This window comes from Podarcis tiliguerta (genome assembly GCF_965153285.1).
Source record: "Podarcis tiliguerta genome assembly, chromosome: 1".
NCBI classification, from domain to species: Eukaryota; Metazoa; Chordata; class Lepidosauria; order Squamata; family Lacertidae; genus Podarcis; species Podarcis tiliguerta.
The window spans coordinates 82,996,733-83,022,235 of record NC_139534.1 but is presented as its reverse complement, the minus strand read 5'-3'; the positions used below and the strand labels follow the sequence as shown (position 1 = coordinate 83,022,235).

Genomic DNA, 25,503 nt, shown 5'->3' with positions numbered 1-25,503 from the left:
AGCCACCCAGAGTGGCTGGGGAAGCTTGGCCAGATGGGCGGGGTTTAAGTAATTAATAATAACAATAATAATAATAATATAGAACTTTTGCCTGATTTTATTTGGGCTGTTGGGGGAGTCAGGTTCATGGGATTTGAACTTCTGATTCACTTGGGTCACATGGCAGGATAGCTCAACAAAGGTTCGTTCTGTACAGGCACACCGTCTCAAACCACAATGTTGTGCATTAGCACACCATTGGCATCGGATAAATGTTGAACAGAGGCAATTATGAGCACACTTTTCATACTGCACCTCCTTTCCCCACAGGTGTCCTGCACATCTGTTTTAATGCTAAAGTGCAACCTGGAAGCACAAGAAACCTGCGTTGGCACTGCCATCTGTCAACATCTGTTTCACACATGCTGCTAAACTACCACTAGCACTGGGTAGACAGCAATAGGAAATGTTACCTGCAATGTGCAAAGAAGCTTCTTACCAGTGTGTGTGTGTGTGAAGCCCACAGGTTAGCCTACCTCTTTTAGCTGACTCTCTCCCATGTAATGAAGACTAGCCCGATTGGCAACACCTTGAAGGTGATCCAAAGTATGCATGCTGGCAGGTAGGTTGGCATTGCAGAGAGGTTCCACGGCAGGTTCCTGCAGCTGGGTTGCAAAATCTATGTGTTCTGTAATACTAGAAATGAAGGGAAGGCCAAATCTCATCATAAATGAAGTATTCAGAGAAAGAGGTTGAAGGAGCAACAGTTCCAGGGCAGCAATAGCTTCTCCATAACACATTGTATGTCTGCACTCTACCAGCTGATTTCAAGTTATTTATTTAGGTTTTTTTTTTTAAAAAAAACATGTTTCTACAGTGACTTATAATTGAACTCCTCCCAATAGCTTATAAATAAAATTTAAAACATAAGTAAATAAGCAGCAATGTTAAAACTCAGCACTAAAAATCCATTCTTTAGTCTAGATGTTAATTGTATCTTAATACAGACATCTTATGAGGCACACCCCAGGGCTGGCTAGTTGCTCCTGTACCAGCCTTACATCGGGACTGAGGACTGGCATGTTCCGTTTGCTTCTACCCCTTGCCTCTGCGTTCTGGAACAACCATTTGCACTGAGAAAGTGGACAGCATCCCAAATTATTATTTGCATGCTTGTGTCAAAACTTGGAACATCTGAGCCCACCGTCTCCTCCAAGTACAGCTATACTTTGAGTAGTCTGTCAGTTACTTAATAAAGGATTGATATATGCTTCTATTTCATTGCCACGATCCTCCAAATGAAACAAGTTTAGCTAATCAGCTTTGAATGCTTGCACAAGTCTTCTCAGTTTTCAGTGAGATTCATCTTAAGATAGTAAAGAAAAAAAGGAGCTTCCTTTAAAAAAAAGGGAGGGGATAGATTTTATCTTCATTTTAGACAAAGAGCTTTTGTTGCAAAATACTCTTATAATAATGCATAAGGGAGAAGCAGGTTACTCAAATCTGTTGCTACCATTCCTTGCAAAATCCAGAGATTACTTATGGAGCAAGAAAACAACTGGTAGCTTTCCCAATCCTAGTATGTGGATATGTAACAGCAAGCTTCCAATTCCTTCATAATGCATTCCTTTAGCATTAGGTTTCACTTTCCCACAGTAAGATGGTACAAATGCTGATACTGCCAATGAAACTCCACAGGCGTTAAGAAATCTGTTAATAAGCCAGACAGTAAGTTCCAGAGTTAACAGATTGTGTTATGACATGATTCCTGCTCACTCCGCATTGTATGATATAAACCGGGCTTAGGTCCTGGCTTTAGCAACAAAAATTTCAAGCCAGCTACCTGAGAATATATTATTTAAAAAGTGGCATTCCACACTTGGCAGCAACTCACACATCTTTCAGGTTAAGAGAGCTCCAAATATGATTTAAAAGTTGAGAGGTACATATAAAAATACTCAAGTTAAGATACACTGCTGCTTTAGTGACATGCCACCTGAACTATGGCAATGTGCTCTAGGCGGGACTGCTTTTGAAGATGGTTGACAGAATGATACTAGGGCAGAATGTGGCTGTCATAACACTGAATTTACTTTTGAATGTCACCATCTTGAACATTTATCTAATAACCTGACTACCTCACTGCTCATTCCTAACATCACATCATTTATGAATCGTGGTCTTTTAAGTTCTGCAGGGCAGGGGATACTGCTGGAGGGCACTGTTAACAGATGGTGACATATTGTGCGTTAAAAGAGACAAAGGTGATTATCCTGGGATACTATGGATGACATGATTATGTAAAAAGGTAAAGGACCCCTGGACAGTTAAGTCCAGTCAAAGGCGACTATGGGGTTGCGGCGCTCATCTCACTTTCAGGCCGAGGGAGCTGGTGTTTGTCCACAGACAGCTTTCCGGGTCATGTGGCCAGCATGATTAAACCGCTTCTGGCACAACGGGACAGAAGCCAGAGAGCACGGAAACGCCGTTTACCTTCCTGCAGCTGTGGTACCTATTTTGTCTACTTGCACTGGTGTGCTTTCAAACTACTAGGTTGGCAGAAGCTGGGACAGAGCCATGGGAGCTCACCCTATTGCGCAGATTTGAATCGCCAACTTTCTGATCGGCAAGCCCAAGAGGCTCAGTGGTTTAGACCACAGTGCCACCTGCATCCCTTTTATGACAAGATTAGCCTCCCTATAACAGTGTGGCGGGAGTAGGCAGAATTCAGTGCGCCAGCTCATAATATTTTAGAACACTGATCAGTCTTCACCAGCCTGGTGACCTTTAGCTGTTTTGGATTCCAATTCCCATCAGCTCCAGTCAGAATGCAGGGAGGGCACCCAGCTGGTGACGGGCGCCACAGATTATCTGTACTGGTTTGTGCACTAACCCAGTTTGTTTTCAAGAAAAAACACTCACTCGATATTTTTAGCAGAAACAGCAAGCCATGTGCTGGCTACTGTAGTAAGTTCTACTCTGCGAAGTTTTATGCACTCATCAGGACTTGGCCAACCCAAGCTGCGGTAGTCTCGCCTTTTCCCTGGAAAGAAGCAAACAGGTTTTTAGTATTAAGCCTAAACACAGTGAAAATATGCAGTGCACACAGCAAAATAAGGGATATTGCAGCTGGCTAACTGTTACAAATAACTGCTCATGTGAGTGTTCTAATCATGCGAACAGGTCAACATCTGAAGTGGGAGACATAGAGAAGATTATGATGGATACACTTGAGTCTGGAAAAAAACACCACAAAATGCATAATAATTTATACATGGGAAAATAAACGGATAACAACATAATTATCAATACTGGCCCTAAGGTAAGAGGTCATAGGAAACTCCAAGTTAAAAGAACTTTGGGATCTCTATCCAGAAATTCCGCAACCACACACACAATATGAAAAGCTTCAACATTTTCTTTACACAATGGTTGAATATATTCTACTTTGCAACTTTTTGAACAGCAAATTGTGAATAGACCTCTGTTGCTCAGATCCATGTATGGAGACATAGGAGCCAACTCCTAGGGGGCGAGGGGTCTTTGGCCCGCCAGTACAATATGTGAGGGGGCTCGGCCTCCCCAAAGTGGATGGGCATTGCCATTCAAATGGTGTGTGTGCACTGCATCATGTGGTCGATTATGTGGGGCAGGGCTTGCTCCCCCCCCCCAAATATTTTATTCAAGTTGGTGCCCCATGTTGGTGTGGCTTGGTGTGAATTTTTTTTTTGTTCAGTTTCTGTTAATTGATTCTCATGAAAACTTACAGATTCTGGCTTCACACAATTAACTCAAGGCAGTGTCAATTTACTCTTGGCAGAAAGCCAAGGTCTGCTTGACCTAGAAACTACTGACTCTGATTGGTTAACGACCAGCACTCAACTCTGTTATCTAGGAATGCTAGCACAGTTTGGTGTGTTGGGTGTGTTAGGAGTAGAAGTGCTGTGTATGGTTAAGAGAGAGAGAGAGAGAAAGGATTTATTTTGCTTTGTTTTGTATGCAGAAACTCTGCTGGTTTCTTTTCCCTTTTAATAAATCCTGTAAATAGTTATTCTGAGTCTAGCTGACTAGTCATTTCCACCTCAACTAGCTTCTTCGCTGTGCAGGAAAACTCTGCTACGTTTGGGCTAAAGCCATTAGAGCTATGCCTGACACTTCAAAGTTCCATGATTTTTTACTGTCCAGCACAGGTGGATTTAAGGGAGCATGGATACAGAGCCTTGGGGGCTCCACAACTATTATATAAAGTGGAAAGCAAAAGGCAGGGTTTGGGCATTGAATTTTGGCATCACACAAGGCGCCACTCAGCCCAGTCTTAGTTCATCAGACCAAGAGTCCTGGAAGTCTGCTGCTAAGTGTAGTAGTATTACCAAAAAAGGCAGCAAACAGACAACACAGGTGGAAGAAGCTGGCAGACGTCCCTTAGGAAACAACAGTCCTATCCCTGCTTCGCCATAATCCCATCCCTACTCTGGGGTTTAGGACCAACTATTTTTATGCTCTCTTGGCCATGCTATGTTTGTTAAGTTTGGCTCAGGTGGTGCCTTGCTCCCAAGTTGCATTTAGCCATGGCATTTGGCATGCTTGCTTGGTCTTCTCTTAGTCCCAGGATGGTAACATGAATGCTTCTCCAACAAAATCATGCTACTAAAGAGAGAATGAAAGAGACGAGGGTAGGTTAGGTGGCTCAGATCAAGAAGTACTTTAAATGCCCTCACCAACATGAATAAAGCCCCCGCTCCTTATTACGAGATAAGTAAAAGGAATAAGATAGCAGTTCTTCTACACAGAAATACATACTTTCAGAAACCCAAGTTTGACTCTGAGCTTTACTCTGAAGTAATTTAGACAAAAGGTTAATTAAGCCCTATGCCACATTTTAACCCATAGAACCTCACAGTTTTGTTACTTGTTTGTCCCTAATTCATGTATGATGAATATAACCTGTGGAGTCCTCAGGTCTTAAGTCACACTTTTATTTGTGTTCATTCTGCTCGCATGACTGTGACTTTGGCTATTGGGAAATATTGTATCATGTTATATCAAACACTATCTCACTGACTACAGCAAGAGGCTACACTGTCATTTCAGGACAGAAGGGTCAACAGACTTAAATTCTTTTTTAAAAAGGTTCCCCACTTCTCACCTATGTAATCATTTCTATCGTTTCTTATGCTTCACTTGAATCAGTCATGAATAAAACACAACCTGAAGCTCTAAAAAAATTTAAAAATCCTAAAAATATATATACCTGGTGGTCCTGGGGAGGGTATTTTTGGCCCACTGATCTCCAATGCCATTTGGTAAAGGTTATCATTTTCTCCATTTACTCCCTCCTCTCCATTTTTTCCTGCTGGCTCTTGTGGATCTAGGTTCTCCGTTTTGGGTTTCTTTACACGTTTTACTTGGAATGTTATCTGTCAAAGAAAAAAAACATCATGAGGGTTAGCAACCAAATATATCATGCGTGCTGTTGAGAATAAAGAGATAACTGGCTTTCGGTGGTCTGAGTTGATTTCAAGGACAATTTCCAGACAGTTTCTCTTTTCCCTGGATCTCCTGGCCCTCCTCCTTCTGATTGCATTTCATTCATCAAATTGCGTAAGTATATAAAAATAATTCACTTAACACAAGGTTGGGCAACAATTCAGCACTGAGGACCACACTTGCAAGACATAATCAACACTGCATGGAGAGTCTCACGGGTGAGAGAGAAGTTTGGAGGGCCACTGGATCTGTGGTTCGTCACCTCTGTCACAGGACTAACATGGCGAGCGTAAAGAGGACCATAGGGTGAGTATTCAGTTAAATTTTACTTACAGAAGACCTACTGAAACTAATGGAAAACTAATGCAGTCATGCTTATAACATTTTATAACAATTGACAATTACAATTGATAAACATAAATGAAAACACACATTAGTACAGCTGAGAAACACAGAATTAATATACTATATATTATATACATCAGGCAATAATAAGAGGTCTAAGAAGGAATGCTATATCAAAATACAACTTGCTCTGTGATTGACTTATTGGAATGTTGAAGCAAAATGATCATTGCAAACTCAGAGGAGCAAACAGGGAGGGACTATAAGAAGAAGAAGAGTTTGGATTTGATAAACCGCCTTTCACTCCCTTTAAGGAGCCTCAAAGCGGCTAACATTCTCCTTTCCCTTCCTCCCCCACAACAAACACTCTGTGAGGTGAGTGGGGCTGAGAGACTTCAAAGAAGTGTGACTGGCCCAAGGTCACCCAGCAGCTGCATGTGGAGGAGCGGAGACTCGAACCCGGTTTCCCAGATTACGAGACTACCGCTCTTAACCACTACACCACACTGGCTCTATATAATGGGCTATGTTAAACAGACAATGTAACCAATACAGAATTTGAGTAATGTGTTCTGAAGGTCTGGCCCCCTTGTCATGGACTTTGAAGAACCACTAACTCGGGATGAAAGGAAGAAATGAGCTAAGAGGAAGCCTGTCTGATCAACTACCACCCAGAAACCTATGCCCCATGGGACACACCTTGTGTGAATGTTCTCTCATGTGATTATCAGCATGCCTGAGCTGATAAGCCTATAGATAATCCAGAGACACTGCACAAGAAATACGCAGCTTGACCTTGCTGATGGGAGTTCTTACCCATTCAGTTTCGTCATCGTCATCATCTCCACAATCTCCAAAACAAGAGCTGGGAAGTCCGTCCTGAGAACCTTTCTTGAGGACACGGATCCCTTGCAAGTCCATCCGATGGCCTTTTACTTCCAGGGCCCCCTCAAAGGCTTCAAGGGGCCACGAATTTTCAAACTCGTCAACCAATGCCAACATTTCTTCGGACATCTGAGCATCTCCCAAACTCTCCACTTCTTCTGAACCATTGCTTTCGGCAATGACGGTGCCTGCAAAGGGGGAGCGACAAAATAAATCACTTGGATCAAAAGCTGTACAGTGGTACCTCAGGTTAAGTACTTAATTCGTTCCGGAGGTCCGTACTTAACCTGAAACTGTTCTTAACCTGAAGCACCACTTTAGCTAATGTGGCCTCCCGCTGCTGCCGCGCTGCCAGAGCACGATTTCTGTTCTCATCCTGAAGCAAAGTTCTTAACCTGAAGCACTATTTCTGGGTTAGCGAAGTCTGTAACCTGAAGCGTATGCAACCTGAAGCGTATGTAACCCGAGGTACCACTATTATAATTAGGCTTAGATGCCAGACAGGATGGCATCACACTTCTGCTTTTGCTTATGACTAAACTAATCCATAACCTTTCCTTGCCATACATAACAGCCTATATATGTTGAAAAGTCAAGTCACAATATCCAAGACATTATGGAAGATTACATATTAATTACAATAATGGTGTGAAAGGCATGACTGTGTGAACCTATCCTCGTTGCAAGACCATTCCCCCCCCCACCCCCAGTAAAACAAGAACACAGAAGAGTTGTTTTGCATAAGGATCCAATGCTTAAGAACTGATTAAAACTTTCAGCACTATGATATTCTCAACCCACCCATATTCTGTTTTTGTCTGAAACCAAGACTATGGGAATCAATTTTACACATAGGTTTTTTTAATGATCTAAATGCAGGCTGATGGTAATAAAACCTCTAAGCGGTTTATAATAAATATTTTCAAAAGTTTGATTTAAGTAATTCAAAACACTTAAAAGTTCATTGAAACCAATAGTAAACTAAAGAGGGATTAAAAAACAGCAGCATCTTTGTGTATGGATATACTTGCTTAAAGAAAGATGTTTTAGCAGGTGCTGAAAAGAGTAAAGTGAAAGAACCTGCGTGATGTCAGTAAGTATAGGTGTTGCTACACTAAAAGATCTATTTCCTACAACTTGTCACTTTGGACTGAAAAGGACTGATCTTTCAAAGCCCTCTCATTAAATTGTTTGTTGGTTTGAAAGCAATAATTTGAATAGCTCTCGGTAGCGACCCTGCTTGGAAAGTTTACATTGTAAGGACAGATCTAAAATGCTTGATTGGCACAAGCATCATTTCTTTCCACTGTATTTTCCAGGAATGAGTATTTTTAGGCAATCAAAATTATTTTTTGATTGCTAATTTTTCAAAATCAGACAATGTTCTGTTATCTGGAAAATACCCTTTCCCATTTTGAGGGGGGCGGGAACTATCCAACCTGAAGAGCTCAGAACCTAAAAGGTATTAAAAATGTATTCACCTCATAATTCAAGCTCTCAAGCCACCTTGCAGGGGATTCCATTAAGTTCCTCTAAAAAATGTCTCCGGTAAAGCTATCATTCAAGAGGCAAAATACATCAAAAGGAGCTGCATGCTTCTCTTAATGAAATCTGCAAGAAGTTCCCATTAGTTGAAGGGAGCAGCAGTTCTCAGAAACTGAAGCATTTCACTAAGTCATGTAAGTGAGGGGATTACACACAGGGATTGTTCACAGACAAACTCCTGCTGGCATGACAAGAAGGAAATTCTGTGGACTTGCCCTTCCACTGAACAAAGAATGGCAAGGGCAATGCGCATTGCCTCAGTATGATGTGGCAACTGCAGAAAGTGCAAATTGCTCATTTGTACAATTGGGGAGAGGAACAGGCAGTTGCTTGGCTCTGTTCACATGACTGAGATATGGATTGTACCTTTTGTGCCCTGATCTGAATCAATTCCCTTTTACTTCCTATTTTTGTGTTGGGATATTGACTAAGAAATAATTAGCGAGTGTGATTTCCTATTGGGAAGCCTCATATTAAGGCAAGAGGATGAATTTGGGTAGAGGGTATCAGGCAAGCATCCTATGTACCTACCAAGGCATGATCACTAAATGGGAGTCCCCAGAGTTTACTTGCAGTATGTCTCTAAACTGCGAATGCTGAGAGCTTAACAAGAGGAGTAGGGCACTTGTTGATCGCCCAGAAGCATGTGGTATGGTGGACTACTATTAGAAAGAGGGTGCAGGACCAGACTGAGGATGGATCTTCATCTAATCTAATCAAGGATCCCATTCTATCACAAACTGCACATGCGCTTTCAGAGCAATGTGACACCATTAGCATGTCTGACAGATAATAATAATAATAATAATAATTTATTATTTGTACCCCGCCCATCTGGCTGGGTTTCCCCAGCCACTCTGGGCGGCTTCCATAGAAACAAAAAATACAGTAAAATATCACAGATTAAAAACTTCCCTGAACAGGGCTGCCTTAAGATGTCTTCTAAATGTCAGGTAGTTATTTATCGCTTTGACATCTGCTGGGAGGGTGTTCCACAGGGCGTGCGCCACTACCGAGAAGGCCCTCTGCCTGGTTCCCTGTAGCTTTGCTTCTCGCAATGAGGGAACCGCCAGGAGGCCCTCGGAGCTGGACCTCAGTGTCCGGGCAGAACGATGGGGGTGGAGACGCTCCTTCAGGTATACTGGGCCGAGGCCGTTTAGGACTTTAAAGGTCAACACCAACACTTTGAATTGTGCTCGGAAACGTACTGGGAGCCAATGTAGGTCTTTCAAGACCGGTGTTATGTGGTCTCGGCGGCCGCCCCCAGTCACCAGTCTAGCTGCCGCATTCTGGATTAGTTGTAGTTTCCAAGTCACCTTCAAAGGTAGCCCCACGTAGAGCACATTGCAGTAGTCCAAGCGGGAGATAACCAGAGCATGCACCACTCTGGCGAGACAGTCCGCGGGCAGGTAGGGTCTCAGCCTGCGTACCAGGTGGAGTTGGTAGACAGCTGCCCTGGATACGGAATTGACCTGTGCCTCCATGGACAGCTGTGAGTCCAAAATGACTCCCAGGCTGCGCACCTGGTCCTTCAGGGGCACAGTTACCCTATTCAGGACCAGGGAGTCCTCCACACCAGCCCGCCTCCTGTCCCCCAAAAACAGTACTTCTGTCTTGTCAGGATTCAACTTCAATCCATTAACCACCATCCATCCTCCAACCGCCTCCAGGCACTCACACAGGACCTTCACCGCCTTCACTGGTTCTGATTTGAAAGAGAGGTAGAGCTGGGTATCATCTGCATATTGATGGACACCCAGTCCAAACCCCCTGATGATCTCTCCCAGCGGCTTCATATAGATGTTAAAAAGCATGGGGGAGAGGACGGAACCCTGAGGCACCCCACAAGTGAGGGCCCAGGGGTCTGAACACTCATCCCCCACCACCACTTTCTGAACACGGCCCAGGAGGAAGGAGCGAAACCACTGTATAACAGTGCCCCCAGCTCCCAGCCCCTCTAGACGGTCCAGAAGGATGTTATGGTCGATTGTATCAAAGGCCGCTGAGAGATCCAGCAGAACCAGGAAACAACTCTCACCTTTGTCCCTAGCTCGCCGGAGATCATCAACCAGCGCGACCAAGGCAGTTTCAGTCCCATGGTGAGGCCTGAATCCCGATTGGAAGGGATCCAAATGGTCTGCATCCTCCAGGCGTGCCTGGAGTTGTTCAGCAACCACGCGCTCAATCACCTTGCCCAAGAATGGAAGGTTTGAGACTGAGCGATAGCTGGCCATACTGGCCGGGTCTAAAGATGGTTTTTTAAGAAGCGGTTTAATGACCGCCTCTTTCAGCGGATCTGGGAATGTTCCCTCAGGGAGGGAAGCATTCACCACCCTGCAGAGCCCATCGCCCAGCCCTTCCCGGCTTGCTTTTATTAGCCAGGATGGGCAAGGATCAAGGAGACAGGTGGTTGGTTTCACGCGTCCAAGCAGCCTGTCCACATCCTCGGGGGTAACGGATTGAAATTGATTCCATGCAACTTGACCAGACAGAGCTCTAGCACTCTCCCGCCCCGGCCCTGCTCCCACGGTGGTGTCTAGCTCCTTCCGAATATGAGTGATTTTATCTGCAAAAAACTTTGCAAAATCGTTGCAGGAGATCTTGGGGTCTTTACAAGGCCCCGGTGGTAAAGATGGGAAAGTCCTTTAACAATGGAATTAAACTACAATCCTATGCAATCAAGCAATATGTCTCTACTTTCCCTAATCGTTCTGAAATCAAATTGTATGTAGCTCAGTGAAGCCTGACTTATACATGACATGGACCATAGGCAAGGATGTGTTCTTTTGGTGCTCTACTATTTTTTTAAGCACTCAACAGGTGCGGTGACTTATTTTGTGGTCCAGACAGGTATGCCATGGACAAATGAACCAGCAGATATGGCAAGTGCATTTAAACATATGCATTTCCGTGCAAGGGATTTATTTGTAGCCTGCTCTGCTGAGATGGTCAAGGGTGTAGGTAGAGCAGAGATGGTCAACTTCAACATTACGGTCCTTGTATCCTTAATGGTTGTAATGGGAAGTTTCAAATTGCTGCAGAGAAGTTGCACACAATGAAATTCCTTCTCTCATACACTTTTTAATGCTAACAATGAAAAAGAGGGGTTTTCCAAATTTAGAAAGGTACAAAGTAATAACTGCTCTGAAAAAGAAGGAAAGGCTCAACCCCCCTTTGCTGTGTTCACTATTCCAATATTCACTTACTTTCTAAAGTCAAAGAGGATGACTCTGTTGTGGAGCTGTGAAGATCTGTGGAATCGTCATCAGTCACTGCCACAAGATTTTCTTCCATGGATATGATCTCAGAATTGGGCTTGTCAAGGTACTTCTGCTTGGTATGGCTGTTGCCTTGGCTCTTCTCGTGACAGTGGCCTGTGAAACACACAGACATGACTCCCTTAGGCCAAGCTACTATAATCACCTGAATTACTGATACACACAAATGGTCTACAAACAAGGATGATCATGTACAATGCTTTGGAAATTAATGGTAGTCATTAAGTGACACACTTTCTGAAGTATCTCACCTGTTCAATCACAAGTGGGAAGAGGAGCACTTGGATGGGCTACAGAGTAGAAAATCAACAAGTGCAAAAGGAAGAGGGAGAACGACAGCAAGAATAAAAATATGGAATGCATTTTTATTTAGAAACCAACCCTACAGACAGTGCCCTAAGTCCTACAACATCATAGTTGAAACAGAACTGAGTGGGGGACAAAAACCATGTCTCCTGATGTGCACACACGGAAGGGAGGACAGGACACCCATCCCAAACTCTAGCCAAGCTTTGAAAGCTTCTTGAGTGAGACTCTGAACATACACAGAATTCATTATGTTGGACTACACAGAGAGCACAACGATGTTCCTGCTCGCTCTTTCTTTCTGCTGCAGTATGAAGGCTTGGTCCTATTATTGAAAATCCTGTTATTTGACTCTCAGTTGGTTTCTACTGGGTTGATTTTGATGGCCAAGTTCAAATACTGCACTGTCTCTCTTTCTCTTTAACTGATACAAATCTGCTCAGGAAAGCCTTACAATGTAAGTTTATAGGTAAGAGTTGTGAAATAAAGTGATACCTTGGTTCTCAAACTTAATCCGTTTCAGGAGTCCGATTGACTCTCAAACCATTCGAAAACCGAGGCGTGGCTTCTGATTGGCTGCAGGAGCTTCCTGCACTCAAGCAGAAGCCGCATTTGACGTTTGGTTTCTGAAAAACATTCGCAAACCGAACACTTACTTCCAGGTTTGCAGTGTTCAGGAGCTGATTTGTTTAGGAGCCAAGCCATTCGAGTACCAAGGTACCACTATAAATATCTCCTCAAGCCACATAATCCATGGAAATGTTGAATAAAATTCACAAATCTAATAAAAAACTGGGACTTTCATCCCCACACAGACTTTTGTTCCTCCTTTTGCACAAGTCAAGATTAAACCAGTTTCCTGTTTCAGCCAAACCAGTTAACGATTTTGGAACAAGTAAAGTGAACTTCAAATGGTTTAATATTTAATAATGTTAAGAAATGAGGTGTTGTTGTTTTTTAAAGAAACAAGTATGCATGGGCAACTAGATCAATGAAAACGTTTGTGAACTAGTCATACTGGGAACATGCTCAGCTGTAAAATGCAATTTTAGGTTTGGGTATCCATTGCTCCAAGTGAAATATGAGAAAGTATGAAAGCTCAGGATCTCACATAAATAAGGCCAGACTTTTGTTATTTAGGGAGAGGCCAAAATGAAACACAGCAAGATCTAAAGGACATGCAGCCTCAGTAAGAACCTCCCTCTTTAATTTGCTGGTGAGTGGTATTCTATTCAGTAACAGAATGAAGATGATAACCAAAATTATTTTACAATGTAGGCTAATGACAGAGTAGCATAAGCAGCTGAACTTCACATGCTTGTAAAGCATCTGCTATACAATTACATTTGTCTTTGTCATCTCTCCCTGGTCTCAGCACTGCACCTCCCTCCCCTCCCCCAACTCATCTCACCCCCCCCCCCATTAAAATTTAATTGGTTTCATCTTTTTAAATCTGCTTTATGCAGCCTCATGTATAATTCATCAGAGATAGTGAGCACAGGACCACAACACAGAAATGCGGCCTTTTTGGTGACATCTGATCCAGACTACACTGTGAGATGCCCTTCAGCAGAATGAACCTTGGATACTTTAGCATTCCAAAAAAATAAATAAGAGGATGCTATGGAAAAGCCTTATGGTGCATGCGTGTGTTTATATACACCCACACCAAAAAGAACACTGTGGAGAAGAGATGAGGGAAGGACAAAATTGGAAAGGAATGAAATTCTAGAATAATATGCTTGTTAAGCTAGCACCATCTTTATTATTCGTTTTAAATAGATTAGATCAGGGGTGTCCAACTCCCAAGAAACTGCGATCTACTCACAAAGTTAAAAACTGGCAGTGATCTACCCCCTTTTTGGGGGTTTAGGTCAAAGTCTACCTGTTGGACATGCCTGGACTAGTTGATGGCACGCACCACTTTTAGAAGATGAAGCCCTGCTATACAGTGGACGCTCGGGTTGCGAACGTTATCCGCGCGGGATGCATGTTCACAACCCGCAGCGGTGCGTTTGTGTACGTGCAGGTTGTGATTCGGCGCTTCTGCACATGTGCAAAGTGCGATTTAGCGCTTCTGCGCATGGGCGACCACCAAAACCTGGAAGTAACCCGTCCTGGTACTTCTGGGTTTTGGTGGTTCATAACCCGAAAAAACGCAACCTGAAGCGACTGTAACCTGAGGTATGACTGTAGTAAGAAAGCCATGAAACCTACTTTACATTACAGAAGTAAAGCAGTTTTACTTTTACAGAAAAAGCAGTTGGAGTATTGAAAACCAGTAGCAGCGCTCAAAGAGCCACACACTGGCAAGTGGTGTCAAGACTTCCAGCATCTGAGATCTTTCCGTGTTAGACGTTAGATCTAAAAAGTCTAACACGGAAAGATCTCAGATGCTGGAATTCTTGACACCATTTGCCAGTGTGTGGCATCAAGTGGGGGAAATAATAGAAAATGGCACTGCTTTGGAGGACTTCTAGTTGAACAGAAGTGGGGAACCCTTTATAGCCTGATAGCTGTGCTCCCTTCATAGGCACCTTGCAGGGTGGGCAGGGCCACAGGCAAAAATGGGTGGGCCAACAGGAGCAACTCTGACTTTTGCACGAAGTCTACAATCCAGCCCAACAAAAGTCAGAGGTTTCTACACGTCCCCAACTCTGTATTGTCCATCCAGCCAAGCAAGAAGCCCCGTCACAGTTCAAGGGCACATTCCAGGCAAGCAAAAGCACTTGAGAAGGGCAAGGAGGCATTTGGTTCCTTACTTCTCTATTAAGAGATCATCAGCTGAACAGGAGCCAATGTACACCATAATACTGTTGAAATCAGGGCAACGGTAATTTTGATCAGCTATAATTTATCAATCCAATCAATCCAATTTATCAATCCAAGTTGTGGGCGGTTTCCTCTCAACAATGGTAAAGCTTCAATTTATATAATACTTTTTAATTTAACATTATAAAGTAACCACAGAAATGACAAAGAAAGCAACATAGATAGTAAAGCAGTAAGGATGCTAGACATGTTCTTTGGTGAAAAAAGGTTGAAGGATCTGGGCAAGCACATTCTAGAGAAAACTAGCATTCAGAGGCATACAGTGGTGCCCCACAAGATGAATGCCTCGCAAGACGGAAAACCCGCTAGACGAAAGGGTTTTCCGTTTTGGAGGTGCTTTGCAAAATGAATTTGCTATGGGCTTGTTTCGCAAGACAAAAATGTCTTGCGATTCCTGGGGTTCCCCCCCCCCAGCCTTTTTCCCAAGCCCCTAAGCCGCTTAACAGCTGTTCGCTAAGCCGCTGAACAGCTGATCTAAGCCGCTTATCAGCTGATCTAAGCCGCTAATAGCTTTTTAGCAGCTAATCCGCTAATCCCTTAAGCCTTTAATAGCCGCTAATAGCCTTTTAGCAGCTAATCCGCTAATCCCTTAAGCCTTTAATAGCCGCTAATAGCCGCTAAACCGCTAATAGCGCTAATCCGCTAATGGGCTTGCTTTGCAAGACGAAAAAAACCACAAGACGAAGAGACTCGCGGAACGGATTCTTTTCGTCTTGCGAGGCACCACCGTACGGCCTCTTGACAGTGGTGGTAGAACATAGCCTTTGATAGTGTCATCCTCCAGACATTTGTCCAATCCTCTTTTAAAATCACCCGAGTTGGTGGCCACCACCTCCTGTAGAAGCAAATTCCATAGTTTATAACTACACAGTATGTGGAAGAAGTGCTTTCTTTCATCTGTCCTGAATTCAACTACATTGGATGTCTCCCAGTTCTAATGTTATGAGAGAGGGGGACTTATCTCTATCCACTTTTTCAACACACAGCATAATTTTATATACCTCTATCATGCACCCTCTTATTCACCTTTTCCCCAATACCAACTTAAGAAACCTCTGCCTAGTGTCTACTTGAAGATCTCCCAGATCTCCCCCTCGCATGTATAAGTGTCAAACTATTTTGACCATGAAGACGTTTCTCTTAATGTTCAACCAAAGTATATCCTCCTGCGACTTTATGGGAGCTCAAAAAGAAGAGTCCTAATCAGGATATCAAATGTCCATGGAGTAGGAACCCAGCGCCCTCCACAGCTCCCTGTCCGTCTCTCATGGTGGTAATATGCACCAGTCCCCCTACTGTTCTGCTATTCCTGCGATAGGGGATCTCTAGCTCGTGACTCCAATTAGGCCTGGCAGGGGTCCTAATTCATGCCATGCTACAATGGAAAAATAGATCACCTGATGTCATGATGCCCTTCTGTTAAAGCTACCCATAGGGGAGCTCAGAGTCTAGCCATTCCCCATCCCGTTGGTATTTCTAGTCCTTGTGTACTTTTCTTCCACTCCCCCATTCAATCCCAAACAAGACATCAGTAACCTAAATCCTGGAAGCAGAATCATACGATCAGTTTAGCCAACATTGTTCTCTAATTTACTTGACCATGGCTCTTTGGCTACACTACTGTGAAGGCAATAATGGAATGAATGGCAGTTTGATTGATACCACATACTTTGATCCAATATATTATTATACGAACAAAACTAATTTAGTTGATGCTGTAATCTGTAGTTCATTATCAATATACATTTCAGCAAGCGGACGACCTCATCTATATTGATAATAAACTAGTTATATAACAAACCAGTGCACATTTGTTTTTAATTAGGGTGTTCTCACCCCAACGTTGTATGTAAATGTAGAAACAGGTTGATCCTATTAACATATAGGACAAACTGTAACAAAACATATATTACTCCAATATAACTTAGTTGTGACATTTCTTTTGTGCATTACTAAAGCAGCAGTAGCAGCAGCAGCAGCAAGGCACACAACCCAATGTCTGACCAATTGCATAATGGGCTCTGTTCCCAGCAACGATAGTGCTAAAAATTACCCTTATGAAATATAAACCATCACTAAATAAATCATGAAAAGAAAAAAAACAGGGCGAACGTCTGTCTGCTAAATTTGAACACAACATGGCACAAAAGGGACACACGTACACAAACCCACCTCCCCCAGAGAATTCAATGGGATGGCTGACAACCCCATAGCCCCTTTAAAAATGCACAATTGATCTATGAATAATGGGGCAGGGCTGCAGCTATCGTAAAAGCCACCATACCCTAACCCTTGTCCTACCTCGTCAATGGTTACAACAGGATTTTTCTCCCTGTGACGCGGATAGAGACCACAGCGTGTTCTCAGCCCTGTCTGGGAACGAGGCCCAACATGGAAGATGGTTTCTAAATTTAACTCTCCAACATCGTCAGCAGATAAGAAAGACTAGGAAATGCTATTTGCAATGCCTCTCAGGGTACTCTGATGCTACATATAGAGCAGCAGGCTAAGCAGTGGTGTGGCCTGAATTTCAATTAGTGCCTCAAATATAACTTGATGTCCTTTAGAAGACAGGGGAGGGTGAAACGCACAGACCGTTAGAATGGCGATGGCACGTTCTCGGAAAACTTCTTTGGTTTTTGTATTACAGTTTCTCGTATGCGTTTCTGTTTTTTCTCTTTCCAGAATAAAATATTATCTATGTCCACAACCTTTCTTGTATGGAGAACCCCCCATCTTCAGCCATTATCTTCCTAAATACAGGCATACCTTGGAGATATTGCAGAATACTGCAAGAAAGCGACTATCGTAATAAAGCAAGTAACACAATATTTTTTGTTTCCCGGTGTATATTAAAGTTATGTTTACCCTATGCTGTGGTAGCCTATTAAGCCAGGCCCCCTGGCTGCAGGGGCAGGACGGGGAAACCAGTAGCCAGCTCTACTTCTGTGGCCAGAAGAGGGGCAGTGATGGTGGGGGGCTTCCTTCCTCTGGAAGCAGCCGGGCTGCCTGCAACTGCACCCGCAACCTCATAAGGAGCAATATATGTGAACTGCAATAAGGCAAAGCGCAATAAAATGAGGTGGGGTTCTATGGCTATATATTTATGTAAACCAATTCTATCTATCTACTGCTATTTAGAGCAAGCCAGAATGATAGTAGATACATTAACATTGATTTCAATGGCTGTAAACCATGACTTGGCCTGAGTCCAACCATCATTCCTTGTTTTTAGGGTAAAATATCTGCTCAGTACTATTTCTCTTAAAACACCCAAGCAGTACACCTGAAAATGTTCCTGAGCCATGGCCACAGGACCAGAAAAACTCATCTTAGAGAGAAAAAGACAACTTCTTGGAAGCTGCATTAATGGATCTTAGTGTTAAGGCAGATGGGCAACCTGTTCAACAATACAGACCCACCTCTATGGAATGTCTCATGTGATGGAAGACTGCCACTAATGTGCATTATAGTTATATTTTTTTAAGCAATAGATTTGCCTCTCATTTTCATAAATGTAATCAATCTGGCCTGCAGCATTATTTTAGGATTGTCACACCTAGAAGTGTAAAACTTCAAATCTTGAAAAGTATTGCTAAATAGACTGATGAGCTGAAAGCAAAGTAAATTTGATCTTCTTTCTACTTGCCTTCTTTGTGATTCAGCAGCACTTCTTGTATCTTCAAATTCATCTGCGTGGCCAGGAGGGCCACATTTCATAGTGGCTCAGAGACAAACTTTAATAGCAAATCTGATGCATGAAAGCAAAGTATACTCCAAAGTTTCACGAAATTCACTGGAACTTATTCCTAAATGTGCATAATGTAGCAACCACAGACACTTTTGTTTTGTCAGATTTGGGTTTGTTACATATTTCTAACAAGAGTCCTGCTTGTGGCAAGTTCCCTTGTGGCTGACTGTGGCTGGATAGCACCCGCTGCATGGGAATCCCAGAAGCACAATTTGAGCTGGTAGTGATCAGATTGTTTTCCAAAAGAATGCCTATGATGGCAGACAGCTTCCACATGCTAGTTGTGTTTTTCCTACTTTCTTACTCTAAGAAAGCAACTGAAAACTCTCTCATGAAGATGCTTTTAGGGATCCCCCACTTGGCTTCTACCTATTATCTTGTCCTTTCACCATTTTCCCTTAAAGAAATGGTTTACTATTTATGATGTTATTATACTGTGTACTGCACCCGATACAAGCTTTAAATAATATCTAGTAAGGTATAGATATATTTTTCTGAGTAACAGTACTTCTATTCTGAGAGAAACCTTACTCTATATACAGTGGTACCTCGGAAGTCAAACGGAATCCGTTCTGGAAGTCCGTTTGACTTCCAAAATGTTTGGAAACCAAGGCGTGGCTTCCAATTGGCTGCAGAAAGCTCCTGCAGCCATTCGGAAGTCCCGTCGGATGTTTGGGTTCCAAAGAACGTTTGCAAACCAGAACACTCACTTCTGGGTTTGTGGCGTTTGGGAGCCAGCACCTAATTTTTTAAGACATTATTGTGTTGCTAACTGTAGCTCACTAGCATCTATCCAAATAATATTATCCTGTTCTTCTTGTCCAAACTGGAAAAAACAGGATTATAAATTACAATTTCTCGCCAGAACTTTGGGAAATCTTGCTTTTCTAAAAGAATGTTTGAAGGTTCTTCAAAGCCTCATGTGTGGTGTGGGTGATGTAAAATTGATAAGATACTAGTCTAAAAATAGCTTCCTCCCATGTCTGCCCCATTCTAAAAGCTGGTTGATACTGTATAAATTCTCCCAGTATAGCTCTGGAGAAAACAACACCGAAAGGAAACTACCTAAGGAGCTTATTCCAAAAAGCTCATAGAAGAAATACGTTCTGCTAAATGGAAATGTGATAGCTTATGCCACAAGAGGGCATCAGAAAACACAGCATTTTCAGAAAGCACAGTATAGATGCTGCTTAAAGAAACATGTATGTAGCGTAGGAACATTCAGATGAAATGAGAAAATGTATATAGGATAGGGAATGAACAGGAGCTTCATAATAAGAAAAAAGCTAAGAAAAACCAGAGCTAAAATGCTACAGAATGAGAATCACCATGTATGGGCGCATAAACACAAAGTCCAAGCCAACCTTCTTCAACCTGGTTCCCTCCAGATGTTTTGGACTTCAACTGCCTCCATTCTTGACCATTAGCAATGCTGCCTGGGGCTGATGGGAGTTGTAATCCAAAACAACTGGAGGTGACCAAGTTGGAGAAAGCTGTCCTAAAGAATGTAGAGGAAGCCACCATCATGGCAGATGAAAGAGGGAAGCGTGAGCATATCGCCAAAGTTAATTTTTGAAAGTCCGTCTGGGACCATCCAGAGTAATCCCCCAAACAATAGCGCCTGATATTCATGTTAATAAAGGAAAGTAGGTACATCAAGGACTGGAAGTCAGAAACAGTTACTGTGGTTGAACATTTATTTTGGCCTACCAAACTTTTCTCCAACCTGTTGTCCTCTAGATGTTTTGGAGAACACTTCTATAAACCCTGACCATTATTTGGCCATGGCGCCTGTTGTCCAAAACACCTGGAGGCCATGAGAATTGTCTGGCTCGAGCAAATTTAAGGCTCTAACCCTACACTTGCTTTACTGGGAACAGAACTTATTTTTGAATAAGCATGTACGTAATTGCATTATAAACTTTTAACAACTTTTCTGCAAAACACTTGAGTGAAAAGGAAAAGGTGGCAAACACTGCAACACCTAGGATATATCCTAAATTCACTTACAAGGGAGTATGTCCCACTGAACATGGAGTCACTTGTAAGTATATACTGTATGTATATGATTGCATTATTAGGTCTGATACACACACACACACACACACACACAGAGAGAGAGAGGATTTTTAACCCTGGTGAAAACTATTTTTATTATGACATATTTGGAGCAGATCTGGTGACCATTAATTTTTGTCGCGTAATTCTTTACCTGGGACAGTGTCTAAGGGGCAAAGCACAGCCCTGTGCCTAATTGCTATTCTTATGTTATTTGAGAAATAAATTTATTTATTTACCTCAGATAAAAATCACTCATTATCACACTGCTAAACCAGTATGTCAAGGGAGAAGTAGGATCTATTGCTACCGAAGCCCTTTCATTCTTCCAACCAAAAGTAATGGGAGTGTATAGGCATACCATGGAGATATTGCAGGTTTGGTTCCAGAACACCGCAATAAAGCACTTTTTGTTTTGTTTCTTAGTGCATATGCAAGTTATGTTTACATGATACTGTAGTCTATTAAGCCACACACCCCACAGCTGCAGGGGTGGGGGGAAACCTAGCTCCAGCTCCAGCCCTAGCCAGTTCTACTCCCGTGGCCAGAAGTTGGATGGCAGGGGCAGGGCAAAGCTTCCTTCCCCTGGAAGCAGCCAGAATGCTTGCAGCTACACTGCGTCTTTGTAAGAAGCAATCATCTGTCAAGCGCAATAAAGCAAGGTATGCCTGTACAACATGCCATCCCATTTCTGCACCATGGTCAGTTCAATTAGTAGAATGCTGAAGAGTTGAGCTCAGAGAGATGGTAATTCATCAATGTGATTAACTCTCACCCCATATCTAACTGGCGCAGCAACAAGTACCATAGTGGTGATACTCAACTACCCTGGGTATTTAGTTGTGTATTATTACTGAATCTTAATCCGGATGCGTTCAAGATTACCGGACTTGCGCTCCACAAAGTAATGACTTTCCATTAAATAGGAGTTAGCACCAGTAACGTGTGAAATGCAAGCAAACCCTACATGTAGGTTTTATTTATTTGATTACGTGGCACAAAACTTCACTACACCAATGTTACACTATCTACTTTTTGTGTATCAGTGGTGGAGCATATGCATTACATGTTGTATATCCCAGTTTCAATCCCTGGTATTTCTATATAGGACTGGGAAAGATCCCTGTTTCAATCCCTGGAGAGCTATTGCCAGTCAAGGTAGACTGGCATTCCCCAACTGGTGCCCTCCAGATGTTTTGAACTTCATCCACCATCATCCCTGCCCCATGTTCACGCAGGCTGGGACCAACAGGAGTTGTAGCCCATCTGGGGGGCACCAGGCATGGGAAGGATGACATCCACAATAAGAAGCTAGATGGACTCGGTCAGTTCCGGGTGTCCCTGTGCTTCAACTATGCTGAAATATTTTTCAAAGGTTTGATTCCTATAAGGAGGTTTTTTTTTCTTTTCTTTTTGAGCCCATTAAGGGGGGGGGGGGGAGATAGAACACAGAACAATGATCATCAGACATCCTGGCAAATTCCTGGTTTCTTCTTTTCACTTTCCCTTTTTTCAATCCCGCAATAAAATAAAAAAATAAAAAATCAAGTGTCAGAAGCTGGAGTCATTAGAATGTTTATTTCACATTCTAAAAATAACAACAAAAGAAATGTCCACACCATTTCTCATGTTCAAATGTCTAATGTTCTCACATTAGCAGGGGATAGACAAGATGACCTGAAGTGTTGCCCACCTTTGTAGTCTATAAAAGAAAGGAACACAGCACATGAAGAGCAAGAGAGAGAGAACAATGTAAATATGGAAGCTTCCAATATTGAACCAATGTTTTGTCCACTTTCCCACTGGTAGATCTTGATTTATTTATTTTTCTGAGAGCTATTAATAGTTATGAACAGAGGGAAGAAATATAATCCTTATAAACCCAGATTAGTGTCAAATTGGGAACAACTACATTGGGACCATCATTCTTATGAATAGAGAGAAGAAAGCTTTTTACTTCCTTCCCACAAACAGCCATGCAACCAAAAGAACTAACATATCAGAATGATGCAGTCCTTACAGCCCGTATTTCAATAAAATCCATACTCTGTGCATAGTTTTGTTGCCATACTTGTTGAAAATGTAACAGAAGATTGGGATTTTACTTCAAAAGATAGACGAACATGAAAAATTCACATATTCTATCAGTCATGAGAATCTCAAGTTACAAAGGCAGAGTTTTTAGTCAGTATTCTGATCCTGCGCTTTCCCAGTAGATGGCCTTGAATTTAGCAATCCTAAACTACTCAGAAGTGCATATATGTGTGATTTTTAACACTTTGTATAACCAAGGGTTGAATAACAGTCAGTAGTGAAAATCTGTAACCAGCACTGAATGTAAAGGAAAGTTTCTTCACTTGGTTCCGGAAGCTCACAAACATTTCCTGCATCTTTGGGTTCTACTTGCACCCTAAGACTTTGGAAATGTTTTGACAATGTCAGGTATGACAAAAAGAGAAGAGAAGAATGAAGGTTGGGCGTTGGGAGGACGATGAAGTGGAAGCCAACAGTCTTAACAGCCACCAGCCAGAGAGGAGGGAAAAAAGTGCTTGTACACTACAGGAAACTGCCTACCCCCCTCAAGACTTCAAGAAGTCTTGCTCAGCACCACAGTGGTTTAAGCCTTGTACAAAAGCATAGCTTTAAACTTCTCCCTTCAACTGAAACGGAAAACTTCCCTTTTTGAAAGCTGGGATTCTGAGAAGTCTGACTCTAGGTTCTGCACTTATGCTAAGAACCTGGATGCACATATGCAGTCCTGTTTCTAATCCCTTGAAAGGTATCTCTTTAAGAAACATGGGAAAATAAACTTTTGGCACAGAGAAGATACTTAAGTAGGGTAATGCCATGCAACTCCATCCCTTAAATCAGCGTTTCTCGACCTGTGGGTTGTGATGCTTGTGCAAATGTGTCATCGGTTGTATAAATAAACCCAAAAGGATTATTGCTTTTAATCCTTAAGTGGTATAATACCTCAGGTAACATTTTGGGGTTTTTTGGCATATTATAATGCTGTGTTGATACTTGTAACCAAATGCCAGAAAGGGTCAAGTTTCACATCGTAATGGTAGTAAACTTTTCTCTGGCGGCTTGCAGCAGATCTGGTGATAACTTGCCACAAGGTGCTTGTAAACACCCACATTTTAGAGGTTGAGTAAATAGTTGAGCCAAGGGTGATTTGAAATGTGCTTAGCTGAAATAAGAAATACCTGCATCCTGTGTATTAACTAATGTGAGACTATGTCTAACAACCATCAAAGCCTCCATTCACCTACTTGGTAATAAGATGTAAGCTCAAGCCATCCCACTGATACTTGTCAAAATGGGCTTATCGTAAATAAAACTTTAAGATGCTCGTGGTTCATTATATCTAACACTGATTGTGTAACTATGCTTTTAGAAAAAAGTTTTACAGTTTATGAGGCAATACCCTGCAATTTGATGGTTGGTGTTCTTACATTCTCACAAACAAAACAGTAATAATTTAGTAAGTACTATAAATATTTCAATAAATTAAACTCCACATTAATAGGGGTATTGTTGAATTTGCTTCGATGCCTCAAGTGATGGTTTAAAAGTAGGCAGACTTGCAATTGAAATGCACAAAATAGACAGCTGCTGAAGACCAAAGTCCAAAATTCATGTGGCAGTAAAATGATGGGTAAATAAAATTCATGTGACAATAAAATAATGGGTCACCATTCTAAGTAAATTTGGACTTACAGGTTGCCATATCAAAAAGGTTGGGAACCATTGGCTTAAATAATCCTAATGTGTTGGCTCATATGGATAATTGGAAAGGGATTATACTAGTTCAGTTCCAATCATATATTCAAATAAAATTTTAGTGCTATTAAGGAGCAAAAATGCACTGGAGATTTAGCAGCTATAGGTGAAGGCAGAATTTGTTTAATCTTTTCGCAGCTTTACTTGAACAGGAAGCTAAAACTCTTCAAATATTTACAGCAGGTTCTGAAGAACAGGGAGCCTGCTTTTATATAGTGGTGCAGATGGGTTTAAAGTTATATGTTATTCCATGCTTAGGGCCATTCTCTCCCTGTTTCCCTGGTTCTTGGTATCTGCTAAGAAAACAGATGAGGTGTAAACATGGGACTATTTCAGCAACCCTACAGCAGAGCAATGCTCTTGAAGGGCTTGAAACTATCCTAGCATTCTCTAATTAGTAAACACTGCACCCAATTTGCAAGGAGAATCAGGTAGGGAATTCTGGGAAGACAGCTTTCCAAAAATTACTCTCAATTAGATTTAACTGAAAAAAAAACCACTGTTCCCTTTTCTAATTGGACAGAGAGAGAGAGAGCGCAGATGAAAAAGAGATTATCAATGAGGGAGAGAAAGAAAAGTAGTCCAATTTCTGCAGGTAGTGTTGAAGGGATAAAATTACTAATTTGGGGACTTTTTCAGCAGCTGCTTACCACTGCAGGCAGAAGAGGTGATGTTGTACAGAAATGGATAGAACTGCAAACAGCGGATCAGCTTCAGGCTCCTCTCACACTCCAGACACTTTGTCGCAATATCCAGGGCATGCCTGAAAGCCTGCAATGCCCCAGTGACGTTCTTCAGAGCCAAGCAGGCATTTCCTAAGCTCAAGAAGGTCAGAGGCTAAAAAGGCGAAAGGCAAACTTCCATCAGCACAGGCATAGGCAAAACCCAGATTTCAGTTCAGTTGTCAAAATAACTGGAAATTTACAATAAGCATGCTCACATCTTGGGAGTTCTGTTTCAAATATGTGTGTGCATGCACGCATATGTACTTAAAGCCGCCCTTTAAGATATCAGTATCTTTTTACATTAAGACTGTTAATACAGTATTCAAGCCTATAAGACACAATATACATTTATTGGTTTGGCTCTTAAGTAGCTAAAGTAGAAGGAAACTCATTCAAGGGGTCCTTTGCATGCCCTGCAACAGTTCCCACTGTTCCTACAAAAGCTTCTCTAGGTGGTATGGGGATCCTCCGAACAGTAAGGGGTGGATTCAAGATTCCCACTTCTCCCAATTGTTCAAGAGGTCCT

The 25,503-nt window shown here is 42.2% G+C and overlaps 1 protein-coding gene across 5 annotated transcripts in view; it reads right to left on the bottom strand.

The window, feature by feature from the left end:
- Window positions 1-25,503, bottom strand: part of TTC17 (tetratricopeptide repeat domain 17) — a 57,500-nt gene that overhangs the window by 7,815 nt on the left and 24,182 nt on the right. For 4 of the 5 annotated variants that reach the window (XM_083424788.1, XM_083424789.1, XM_083424791.1 and 1 more), the window contains exons 16-21: window positions 24,903-25,089; window positions 11,448-11,615; window positions 6,628-6,884; window positions 5,231-5,396; window positions 2,902-3,022; window positions 516-675 (exon numbers count right to left, since the gene is read on the bottom strand). In XM_083424788.1, the coding sequence (XP_083280914.1) occupies window positions 516-675; window positions 2,902-3,022; window positions 5,231-5,396; window positions 6,628-6,884; window positions 11,448-11,615; window positions 24,903-25,089 (1,059 nt within the window). Of the gene's footprint in view, window positions 1-515; window positions 676-2,901; window positions 3,719-4,157; window positions 5,397-6,627; window positions 6,885-11,447; window positions 11,616-24,902; window positions 25,090-25,503 lie in introns of all 5 variants that reach the window. The other variant, XR_014507529.1, reaches the window with a different exon arrangement.